Consider the following 12629-nt stretch of genomic DNA (forward strand, 5'->3'; position numbering starts at 1 on the left):
CCTTACATACTGGCCCCTAGCTCTTAAACTCTGGCTTAGTCTACAGATCTCTTTGGCTGAAGAAATCCAGACAAAACACACAACATAGGGCTGATGAATGAGGTGATGGGGTGGGCTGTGGTGGGGAGTAACTGACCAATCTCTTTTGATTGTTCAAGCAGAGTTAAATATACCAAGTAGCACAAAGAACAAAAGGTGAAAAATAAAATATCAGTTTTAATAACCTAAGGTGTTAATAAGAGAAGCAAGAACTTTTTAAAAGACATTTGATGATGACATTGGCTCTTGCAGACATTCTCTGAAGCTATCTGCCAAACTGTGAAGTCTCATTTATTCAAGGCGCTTTCTTTGTTCAATGCCAGTTCTTTGACTCCATTGATCAAAACATACTCAGAGCTTTAGTCTCCTCCCATTCACATCAGCTTAACACCTGTGTTACTCTACTGACTTAAACGAAGTAGCTTCTGATAGACACTGGTGTGAGTGAGAGAAGACTCAGGCTCAAACTCACTGAGCTGAAACACTTCAGTACAAGTCATGCAACTGAATCATCCTATAATTACTCAGAAAAGCTTTGAGGCTGAAACCCCAATGGTAACTCAAACTCAGAAGTTCTGTAAGATAGGTGGCTTCCTCTCTCCAGAAACACTAGAAAGGGTTACACATCCTACTGTAACTCCATTCCCATTACAAGCTGTAGCTATCAATAGATCATCCAGTATCTGGAATTACTGTCACCCACTGACAAGACTAAGTTCACCCATATACCCCAATTTCTGACAGTTTCTGCATGCTCTAGTTTTGCTAGCTGTAGCAACATAATTCTTTGCTTTAATTCACTGACATGAATTAGCTCCTTACCTTCCAGGGGCATCTCCCTTTTCATCAAACCAAATTTCCTCTCCTGAAACGCCAATGAACGAAGACTTTATGAGGAATTCCAAGAGTTTGCTGCCATCGATGGGCGTCATGGCATCACACAGCCCAACATGTCCTGGGCAAAGGGAATGATGCATATTTTGAAGGCCATGTGCCATAGCATATATAGCATTGATGACAAATCCCATTTTACTGTCCTGGACATAGTTTTCTTCTAAACTCTCATTGCCTACAACAATAAGAAAAAAACCAAACATTACCATAAGATAGAAATTAAATAATTGCAGGTACTCATGGAATGAGGAGATTTACATGATTTTTCAAAACATTAGTTAGCTGATTTCTCTTAAATACCTTTGAAACATAAACAATAAAACTGGTTGGGAATTTTCCAACAAATTTTTTTTGTCTGAAATGTGAATTTGTCAAGACTGTTTGTAAGAAAGGGCTGTTTTCAAGAAATCTTCTGATTTGACATTTAAAAAAAAAACGTTTTGAAACTGTTGAAACTTTGAGAGGAAAAAAGTATTTATTGATTAGAAACAACTTGTTTTGATATTTTAATTTATATTTTAAAAAAGTTAAAAATAAAAAATGTTTTTAAATTATTGAAACTAAATGTTTCAATTGATCTCACCCAATTTTTTTCCTCGATTGTTTGTGAAAATTTTAGATATTTTGACTTTTCGGCCTGATTCGGGATAGGAAAAAATTTCAAAAAAATCTCAAACTTGTGCAGAAAGCTCTGGTCTAATAAACAAACCTAAATCAGCAGAATCTTAAAAAAAAAAAAAGATACTGAAAAGAACTCCCATACTCACTGCAGAAAAATTGATAACTATTGTTTATAGTAATACAACACTTTAAAACACTAATCCGTGACTGAAGTGTAAAAGGTGACATGAAGTCATTGAAGTCTCTCTCCATAGAACAGACAACATAGCAGTGAAAGTTTTCCCCACATGTGACCTTCAGATCTGGGACTTTCAGGACTCTATCAAGGAAGGTCTTGATCCTGGTCGTGTTTTATGTAATGCAAACACCTATCCAACAGGAAGTAGACTATTGCCACTATTTTCTGTCATGAACTACTGAAAAGCTATCAGCCAAAACTGAAAGCCTCCATATCTCTTTCCCACTCTCCTGAGTCATACTGACCCACTGGAAGGTGTTTTAACCTGTAGATGTCCTACCACCCTACCCAATGTCTAATCTCTGCCATCCAATTTCTTTTTGTCCATGGAAGTTCTTTGGCTCCACTAGGGGAAAAAAATGTGAGAGCTACCATGTGTTAACTGATGTGTTAAAATCCTAGTGTGAATGAGGCAGATGTAATGTGTGTTAGCATGTCAAGTAAAGCCATGGGAAGGGAGTTATCTTGACCTGTAACATGTTAAAAGTACACCTTTTTTCCTAGTGTAGGCATTGTCCAATCTTCAAAGTGGACAATGAAGCTGATCCTTACATTTCTCCCAGGAAGGTGCTCTGATAAGGCAGGCATTCACCCCACTTCCCTCCCTCACCACCACAGCTCAGACATGTTACCTGGTGACATGTCAGAATGATATTTCAAAGACAGAAATACCTGGGTTTCCTTGGGCATGGGCCTCCCTTAGTGTAAGGGTCCCATTTATATTGGTAAGAGTGTCTAATTTCAATAGCTATTCTGCAGTATTCTGATTCCCAAGTACAAGAATGAGCCATGCAATAACTGGTTGGTATGGCAAAGAAAATCGTGTTGTAAAGGTCACAAAGTGCTGGAAGCAAGTCATGTGTTTCTCATGCTGCAGTGGATTTCACCATTATTACGAGCACCAACCACCTGCAGCTGCAGCCAGGGATATATTTCAGAGATGCAACATTTCTTCTAGTTTCCACATAGCAGCAGCGACACAGTTTCCATTCAAACAGCACACGGCCAACACAATGACATCACCAGAAACATAGTGAGAATAGAAACTTTACAAGTAAGCACATAGAAAACCTACATATCTTATACCCTGTGAAATTATAATATATATTTCAGGTCAGTGCAGATACATTAGAACATGTACCGCATGCAAGAAGTATCACATGAGCTAGAAAATTATCACATCCAACTCCAGTGAAGGGTTTGATTATATTTCTACTCAGCAGGCAACAATATCAATTGTATTTAAATGTGCCTTGTCTGTGGATTAGCACATTGGAACAGAAGCACCATACAAATGCCACTTTACCTTCCTTTTCTATTAGCACAAGATGAGTATTGCCTTCATCCCTCTTAGTAAGAAAGCTTTAAGGGAGTGAGGCTCAACACTGCAGTTCCCTGAGACCCAGTTTAGACCTCTCAAGTAGCTCTCAGAGTGGAGATGCAGAAGGGGGAGCAAAATGGCCCAGGGAATATCGGAGTAGAGCTTCAAGCCTGTTTAGCTGCACAGTGGTTCCTGCCCAAATGCGGCATCATCCTGAGCTTCCTCTCTTTTTCATCAGTTAAACAATAACTCCGAACATTTCAAGTGGCTAAAGCAGGACACAGCGCCATTTCATAACACCAGTCAAATTTGCTCCATCCATGCCTCCTTAGACAGACACAGAGGGACAGTTGGTCCAAACTTGAGTTGCTCTATGACCCTGTGCACCAGGTTGCAATGCCACTTCATTTGGGGGAGCCCTCACAAATGGGGGGGCCTGAGACAAACTGCCCTGCAACCCGGAGAAGTGGTTTGGGGGAGTGAAAGCAGGACAGTCCTGTGAAACCTAGGACTGTTGGGAGGTCTGGTGAAACTGAGGGAGAAGAGAAATAATGTAACGAACTTTTTCTATCCCTGCTCTAGAAGACTGCTTCTTGCAGGAGCCAATGTCAAAATCTATGTGTTTCAAATTTTCTGAGATAAAGTATTTGGTCAGGATGATAGAGGGAGACACTCAAACATGAGACGACTTGCAAACATTTTAAAAGAGTCTTTTTTAAAGACTTTTAATCTGGAAAAGTATGTGCTCAATTTTCTCATGACTTTCAGAATTAATGCTATTTACCAATGAGATTTAACTGTAACATTGGAGAATATAAGGACGGCTTGTTTGTTTTTGACTAACAAAGGGGTCAAAATAAGTTTTACACTGGTGCTCTGCTTGGAGCTTTAACTCTGGGGAATCTATTGCCTCCCCTGGTTTTCATTTATGGAAATAATTGTATTTTAACTGAAAACATCTGAAGACCTAGTATTGTAATTAATAACCCACTAATCAGTCTTATGGACAAAAGGGGATAGCTCCCAAAAACCTACTTGATTTCTGTGTGAAGCCACCTGTCTGTCTAATCCTATTTCTTCGTTATAAATTTCATGTACATTATGCATTTGAGTTTGTGAAAAATCTATGGCACAGACAACTACTCACAGAAAATGTTTTTTTAAACAAATTGAGGACAAGCGATTTTGTTCATCTCTTTGTGCTAGAGATAAAACTCAGATGTTAATTTATCCTCTTTTAAATCTTTAGCAAGCAGCTTTTTAATCACAGTGTTTTCATGAAACAGATAAAACATTCTATTCATGTTGTTTTAAAGTTGTCATTTTTACCTGCACCTGTATATCAACATTTAATAAGCAGAAACACTTTCTCAGAAAAACTAGTGATCATTTGATTGTGTGACATGTGGACTTCACCTTTCCCTCTTCACCCTGTGACAAAAGATCATTAGTGCACACTAGCTAATTTGAACACTTGAAAGTGTCTGAATCAACATTAAAAAAGGAGGTGTTTTTGTTATTTTTTTAAGAAGCTTTAGCTTTCACCTTTGTAAGCAAAGAATTGTGATTTAGATTCCTGTAAACCATGTGAGTCCTGGATTAATTGAAAACACTTTAATTAGGTCATTATCTTTAGAATGACTTTGAAGGATTAAAGTGTCCTAAAATTTCTTCTTCATGCTATTTCTAGTAGTGTTGATCTTCTTTTAAGTTGCTTCAGTGCTACTTTGAGTGGGTTTTTTTAATCACAGTCCTGGGTTTTGTTTGTTGCTTTTGCCAATCCTTTTTCTTCAAGATAAAAAAAATGTTCTGTTTGCACACAATGGGCACAGGAACCACTATGCAAATAATAGAATTTATATAGTGAGAGGAGGAAGAGAGAGGCCACTTAATTTAGGGCCTGATCCAACTTTCTTAAAGTCAGTGGGAATCTTTCTTTTGACTTCAATGTTTGCTGATCAGGCCCATAGTAACTTCTATCAGATGCTTGAACAGCACTTTACAGACAAGGATGAATTTAGTTTAACAATATCCCTGTGAGGTAGGTAAGAAAGTAGCTTTATCCTGGAGCATATTGGATACCATGCAAATCATGTTTGCTATAAACTGGAATTACTATACTATACTATACCCTAAGAAACTATACTCCTATTAAAATTATGACTAGAAGGGAATTATAATCTAACACCTAAGGTAAAGACAGCAAAAGCCCAATCAGCAAACAATAGGAATTTAGGGCATGAATAATTATTTGTTTGCAGTCCTCAATGAGGATTCACGGGAGGAAAGAATTTGGGAGGAAGAGGAGGATTGTGTATATCTTCTAGATGGGTCTCTCCTTAATACATACCCAAGTGAAATTAGTCAGCAAATAATTCTGACCACCACATTCATTTGATAAAAATCACAATCTGTTCATAGACCACTTATGATCTGGAAAAAAAGTCAAGATGTACTGAATAAATTGTTACAAATTATTTTCCCAGCTGTAGTTATTAGTTCAAATTTCATTAGTGACCAAAAACCATTACCATCTGCTGGCTGTTCAGTGACACACAAAGTGCCTTGGTGATCTTGGGCCAATTACCAGAGATTACAAAAACTGCTATTGCAATTAGCATCTTTGCTGACAGTATCAGCAGAGGCACTAGGGCCTGAATGGGCCATGGAAATGATGCCTCCTCTGCTACCCAGTCTGTAGCCCTTCCAAGATTGAAATGCCTTGTGCATGGACAACATAGGAATTTAGCCATCAGAATTGGGCCTGTCAAGTGATTAAAAATTATTTAAATATTTTGGATGTTTTCTACATTTAAAAATATATTGATTTCAATTACAACACAGAATACAAAGCAGTGGTGGGCAACCTGCAGCCCGCAGGCCACACGTGCCCTGTCAGGGTAATCCGCTGGTGGGCCACGAGACAGTTTGTTTACCATCCGCAGGCGCTTCCAGCAGCTCCCAGTGGCTGCGGTTTGCCGTTCCCGGCCAATGAGAGTTACGGGAAGCAGTGACCAGCACATTACCTTGATGGGCCACGTGTGGCCTGCAGGCCGCAGGTTGCCCACCACTGATACAAAGTGTATAGTGCTCACTTTATATTTATTTTTTATTTCAAATATTTTCACTGTAAAAACACAAAATAGTATTTTTCAATTCCCCTCATACAAGTACTGTAGTGCAATCTCTTTATCATGAAAATTGAACTTACAAATTATGTACAAAATGTACAAATTTATGTACAAAAAATAACTAAATTCAAAAATAAAGCCATGTAAAACTTTAGAGTCTATAAGTCCACTCAATCCTACTTCTTGTTCAGCCAATTGCTCAAACAAACAAGTTTGTTTACATTTAATGCTCCCCGCTTCTTGTTTACAATGTCACCTGAAAGTGAGAACAGGCATTTGCATGGCAGTGTTGTAGCTGGTGTCACAAGATATTTATGTGCCAGATGCGCTAAAGATTCATATGTCCCTTCATGCTTCAACCATTATTCCAGAGGACGTGTCCATGCTGATGACATTTTCAGCTCGATAACTATCCAAAGCAGTGCAGATCGATGCATGTTCGTTTTCATCATCTGAGTCAGATGCCACCAGCAGAAAGTTACAGAGGGTCCTGTGGCACCTTTGAGACTAACAGAAGTATTGGGAGCATAAGCTTTCGTGGGTAAGAACCTCACTTCTTCAGATGCAAGTAATGGAAATCTCTAGAGGCAGGTATATATCAGTGTGGAGATAACGAGGTTAGTTCAATCAGGGAGGGTGAGGTGCTCTGCTAGCAGTTGAGGTGTGAACACCAAGGGAGGAGAAACTGTTTCTGTAGTTGGATAGCCATTCACAGTCTTTGTTTAATCCTGATCTGATGGTGTCAAATTTGCAAATGAACTGGAGCTCAGCAGTTTCTCTTTGGAGTCTGGTCCTGAAGTTTTTTTGCTGTAAGATGGCAACCTTTACATCTGCTATTGTGTGGCCAGGGAGGTTGAAGTGTTCTCCTACAGGTTTTTGTATATTGCCATTCCTGATATCTGACTTGTGTCCATTTATCCTCTTGCGTAGTGACTGTCCAGTTTGGCCAATGTACATAGCAGAGGGGCATTGCTGGCATATGATGGCATATATAACATTAGTGGACGTGCAGGTGAATGAGCCGGTGACGTTGTAGCTGATCTGGTTAGGTCCAGTGATGGTGTTGCTGGTGTAGATATGTGGGCAGAGTTGGCATCGGGGTTTGTTGCATGGGTTGGTTCCTGAGTTAGAGTTGTTATGGTGCGGTGCGTGGTTGCTGGTGAGAATATGCTTAAGGTTGGCAGGTTGTCTGTGGGCGAGGACTGGCCTGCCTCCCAAGGTCTGTGAAAGTGAGGGATCATTGTCCAGGATGGGTTGTAGATCACTGATGATGCGTTGGAGAGGTTTAAGCTGAGGACTGTAGGTGATGGCCAGTGGAGTTCTGTTGGTTTCTCTTCTGGGCCTGTCTTGTAGCAGGAGGCTTCTGGGTACACGTCTGGCTCTGTTGATTTGTTTCTTTATTTCCTTGTGTGGGTATCGTAGTTTTGAGAATGCTTGGTGAGCAGAAAGTTGATTTTCTTTTTCGGTGGTTGCTCTTTTAAGACTTCTCATTCTCCACACCTCATCCCTCTCAGATTTTGGAAGGCACTTCGATTCTTAAACCTTGGATTGAGTGTTAGTTATCTTTAGAAATCTCACATTGGTATCTTCTTTGTGTTTTGTCAAACAGTGAAAATGTTCTTAAAATGAACATGTATTGGGTCATCATCCGAGACTGCTATAACATGAAATATATGGCAGAATGCGTGTAAAACAGAGCAGGAGACATACAATTCTTCCCCAAGGATTTGAGTCACAAATTTAATTCATGCATTATTTTTTTAACGAGCATCATCAGCATGGAAGTATGTCCTCTTGAATGGTTACTGAAGCATGAAGGACATATGAATGTTTAGCATATCTGGCACATAAATACCTTGCAATGCTGGCTACAAAAGTGCCATGCGAGCGCCTGTTCTCACTTTCAGGTGACATTGTAAATAAAAAGCCAACAGCATTATCTCCCATAAATGTAAACAAACTTGTTTGTCTTAGTGATTGGCTGAACAAGAAGTAGGACTGAGTGGACTTGTAGGCCCTAAAGTTTTACATTGTTTTGTTTTGGAGTGCAGATATGTAACAAAAAAATCTACATTTGTAAGTTGCACTTTAATGATAAAGAGATTGCACTAGTACTTTTATTCTGTGAATTGAAAAATACTATCTCTTTTGTTTATCATTTTGACAGTGCAAATATTTGTAATGAAAAATAATAATATAAAGTGAGCACTGAACACTTTGTATTCTGTGTTGTAATTGTAATCAATATATTTGAAAATGTAGAAAAACATCCAAAATGTTTAATAAATGTCAATTGGGATTCTAGGATTCATTTTTTTAATTGTGATTAATTTTGAGTTAATTGCATGAGTTAACCGCAATTAATTGACAGTCCTAATGAGAAACCATTTCAGCTACTTGAATGAGGATGTCTGAGATTAGGCTATGTATAAACACTATAAAAAATGGAACTATTTTGGAAGCACAGTAAGGGCTAGCTCCTTGTATGGTGTGCAATGAGACAACAAGAAGGCTTCCATGCTGCGCTGGCCTATGCAAGGACATGGCAGAATTCCAGCTCCTGTGCTGACAAGGGTTCTGGGACAGCTCCCTCCTAATTCCCCCAGAGGAGTATGAAGCCGCATAGGGACAGGGGTGAAGTGGAACCAGGTCTCTGTTATCTACCCCCTCTCTGCACCATGTACCAAAGAGTGCAGTAGCCCATGAAGCGGTGGAGCAATGTGCATGTTTCCCCATCTAGTGGAGAGCTCTGAGAGGCAGACTCCTCATGCTCTCTCCTGGACAGTCCAACACTGCACTGCCATTACTACACTGGTTTGTGCAAGTACTATTCAGCTAGCTCCTCTTGAGTATCTGATACACAGAGTGATGTGCTGGCTACATAATGTATCTGAAAATAATGGGAAGTAACAACCTACAAATATCTTAAGGTTTCACACCATAAGCCTTGCTGAACTCCTAGGCATAGCAAACAGTTTGAACCAAAGGCTGTGAACCAGAGTGGCCTGGTCTTGGCAAAATAACATCACATTAGGTGTTAGCCAACACCAAAGTAAACACATTCCTGACTGGAGAGGATGATACAAAAACACACACAGGTAATTGTGTAAACAAATTCCTAAGAGGAACACACCAATCCCTCAGGTAAGGATGGGATGACAGGATAATGGATAAGGATGTTTTGTTCGAATGAGCAAGTACAAGGATAAGGATGGTGACTAACGACGTCTGGAACGTAATATGTAACTTGTTTGTATTGATGTGTAAAAGGAGAAGTCATAGGAGGGGCAACTTTGCTCTCCTTTGTGTTAATGCACCAGTAGCTCTTATGGGGTGCTAGTACAGTGCTACGTTGGCAATAAACTTGACCGAGCAACTTTGCCACCAAACCGAGCCTGTAGGATGTCTTTATGGTTAAGATTGAGGTCTGGTGAATTGGTAAGCAGCATTCTCTGCTAGTGCAGCTGACATTGAAGCTCCAGAAACGGCAGCACTTAGGAGCCTTAACGCTGTAGCAGCAGCAACGCTCCACAGCACTAACCCCACACATCACAGAGGATCTGATATAAATGGGTAATAAATTAATCTCACAGTGTGGCAACAATATGATCAGAAAAAAATGACTGGCGGAAAGTCTCGCTAAAATATTTTTTCTTTCTCTACCATTTCTTTTAGCCAATCCTCTAGAAAGTCACCCTGACCAAAATTTTTAAACCTGATGCCTAACATTAGACCCCTAAATCATTATTTAGGCCTCTAAATAAAAATTGCTCAATAATGAAAGGTACTGATACCTGAATTCTCCATTGATTTAATGAGATTTCTGTTTATTCTGCACCTTTGAAAAAGATGCAAGCCTCTTTTATTTGGATGCCTATATATGGATTTCGGATCTTGTCTTTAGGCACATAGATTAGAAAAGGTTGGCCACCCTACATTTCTTTTTTAGTTGCTAATTCCTTAAAACTCCTTCCTTTCTGTGTACTCATTAACAAAATGAGTCTGTATCCACAAAATGAGTCTGTATCCACAAAAACAACAAGGAGTCCGGTGGCACCTTAAAGACTAACAGATTTATTTGGGCATAAGCTTTTGTGGGTAAGCTTATGCCCAAATAAATCTGTTAGTCTTTAAGGTGCCACCGGACTCCTTGTTGTTTTTGTGACTACAGACTAACATAGCTACCCCCTGATACTCATTAACAGTTAATCCTAAAAGTCATCAAGTCCTTCTAATATATTTTACATGTATCACCGGTTCTTCCACTCTCACACTATTAAATATATTAATCTGTTCATGGATGTATCCCAATTTTATATAATGTAAGATACACATACACACACATGAAGTGCACACTAGTATAAAGTACATGTTTACCTATCTATCTATCTATCTATCTATACACACACACACACACACACACACACTTATGCAAGGGTGCATTTCTTGTATTGAAGTATTCTAGTACCTATAGAATTCATATTGCAATGACAGTGGGAATCCTTTACAATAATTAATATTTTATTGATCTGTTTTAGATAGTATAAGATATATAGATATGAAACAGGGATAAATCTATGAACAGACCAATAAAAATATTAATGTTATAGGTTTTCCATGTAGAGAAAGTACATTATTCTTGACAACAAATGCTCATCATATCAAATTTCTTTTTTAAATTCTTAAGTGCATCCAATTCATTACTAACAATAACAATAAAGCCTCAATTAGATCTTCATGTCCAAAGTATACTGAGAGGTAGTCATTACTCTGAGGCAATTATGTCAATCACCCAAATATAGTCAGAATATTGCAGAAGGATTAGACTGCTGTGACAAAAGGTTCTTCTCTGTGCAAACCACTAATTGTCCATCTCGTCCAGCCTGCAGTTGTATGCTCAACTACCAAATCTTTTTCTGTTCTTAATATTTTGGTTCTCCAAGTTACTGCTTGTTCTGTTAGATGGAAGAGCCAGCTCTAGCTGTAACTACCCGAATAAGAAAGGGAAGGAAAGGATTGCCATCTAGTGATTAGAGCAGAGGATTGGGAGCCCGGGCTGATAGGCTCTCTTGCTGATAGTCACTAACTGTCTCTGTGACTTTGGAGTCTCCATAGCTCAGTTTAGCATCTGTGAAATAAGAAAAATATTTATCTACCTTGCCAGGCTGTTGTGAAGTTTTACTAATAAATAATGTAAACTGCTATCAAACCCTTAGATGAAATGTACTCTAAGTCCAAAATATTACTGATAATAAATATTTAGTATTAGCTTGGGCTCTGATCCCAGACAGTGAGTCCTTTTTATTGTCCTTGTAGTCTTCTAGCAACAAGAAGAGTCCCTTGATGTAATAGTTTACCCCTCTGCTGCCTACTTTGATGTCATTTCCTGGGCAGCAGGTAAGCAGGTTGAGGAGCAAACTGACCATGCTGAGAGAGTGAGGTGAGTTCATGTGATTACTGAAAGAAGTCAGAGAACAAGGGAGGGAAGATGGGTTATTTAGCTACTATCTAAAAAACTATACTATTGATAAAACAGCCCAGTCATTGGTATTGCATGTTTATTATCTTTTTGATTGGTTGAAACTCCCTTACCTGTCAAAACTGTAAAAGGGTCTGTTATTTTAAAATGGGATATTTTCTTTAGCCCTGCAGGAGGCCTTCTGCATGGCATATCACCAACCTAAACAAAATAATACGACACTCTCCATAGTTCATCAAGGAGGTCTGTCCTTTTTGCGAGAACATAGTAAACACAGCTCTCTTCTGGGTGACAAAATTTTACAATCTGCAGATGCTGCCCTGAGTTATGAAACATACTAAACTTTTGAAATCTTGTAGTGCTCGTGAAGCTATAAAGTTGGGAAGGCTGCAGACTTCATTTGCAAGTTGTCTGGAAATGAAAGCTCTCTCACTTACTTTTATTTCCATATTCCAAATTGTTCTTATTTTCCCAAGCTGATAGACTCTCTTATATTAATGCAATTATGTTAGATCTATTTCCCCCTTAAAAGCTATGGCAGAATTATAGTAACCAGTAGTAATACTCCTATCCACACTGATGACCAGTGCCTAAATCAGATTTCTGTATTTAAGTACCTTGGGGACTGGTTAGCTGCAAATGGAGAAATTGATATAGGACTGCAAGTAAAGCTGCTGAGCATGGGGAAAGTCTGCCACAGGACAAGTGGAGTGATTTATGACAACTGGATGCCTAAACTAGATAAAGGACAGCTATGCAAAACCATGCTAAGACCAGCAATTCTGTAAGGATCACAGATATGGGCAACCAAAGAGAGGCACGTGATGCCATTGAAATAAGATGCTTGAGAACAGTGAGGGGTGACATTGCTGGATCACATGTAGAATGAGGTCATCAGGAGTGAGA

At 39.0% G+C, this 12629-nt stretch overlaps 1 protein-coding gene across 1 annotated transcript in view; it reads right to left on the reverse strand.

The window, feature by feature from the left end:
* GRM1 (glutamate metabotropic receptor 1) overlaps nucleotides 1-12629 on the reverse strand; it is a 264393-nt gene that overhangs the window by 62310 nt on the left and 189454 nt on the right. The window contains exon 5 of the mRNA XM_054024486.1: nucleotides 862-1108. Coding sequence (XP_053880461.1) covers nucleotides 862-1108 — 247 coding nt within the window. The remainder of the gene's footprint in view (nucleotides 1-861; nucleotides 1109-12629) is intronic.

This window comes from Malaclemys terrapin, chromosome 3 (assembly GCF_027887155.1).
Source record: "Malaclemys terrapin pileata isolate rMalTer1 chromosome 3, rMalTer1.hap1, whole genome shotgun sequence".
NCBI lineage: Eukaryota > Metazoa > Chordata > Testudines > Emydidae > Malaclemys > Malaclemys terrapin.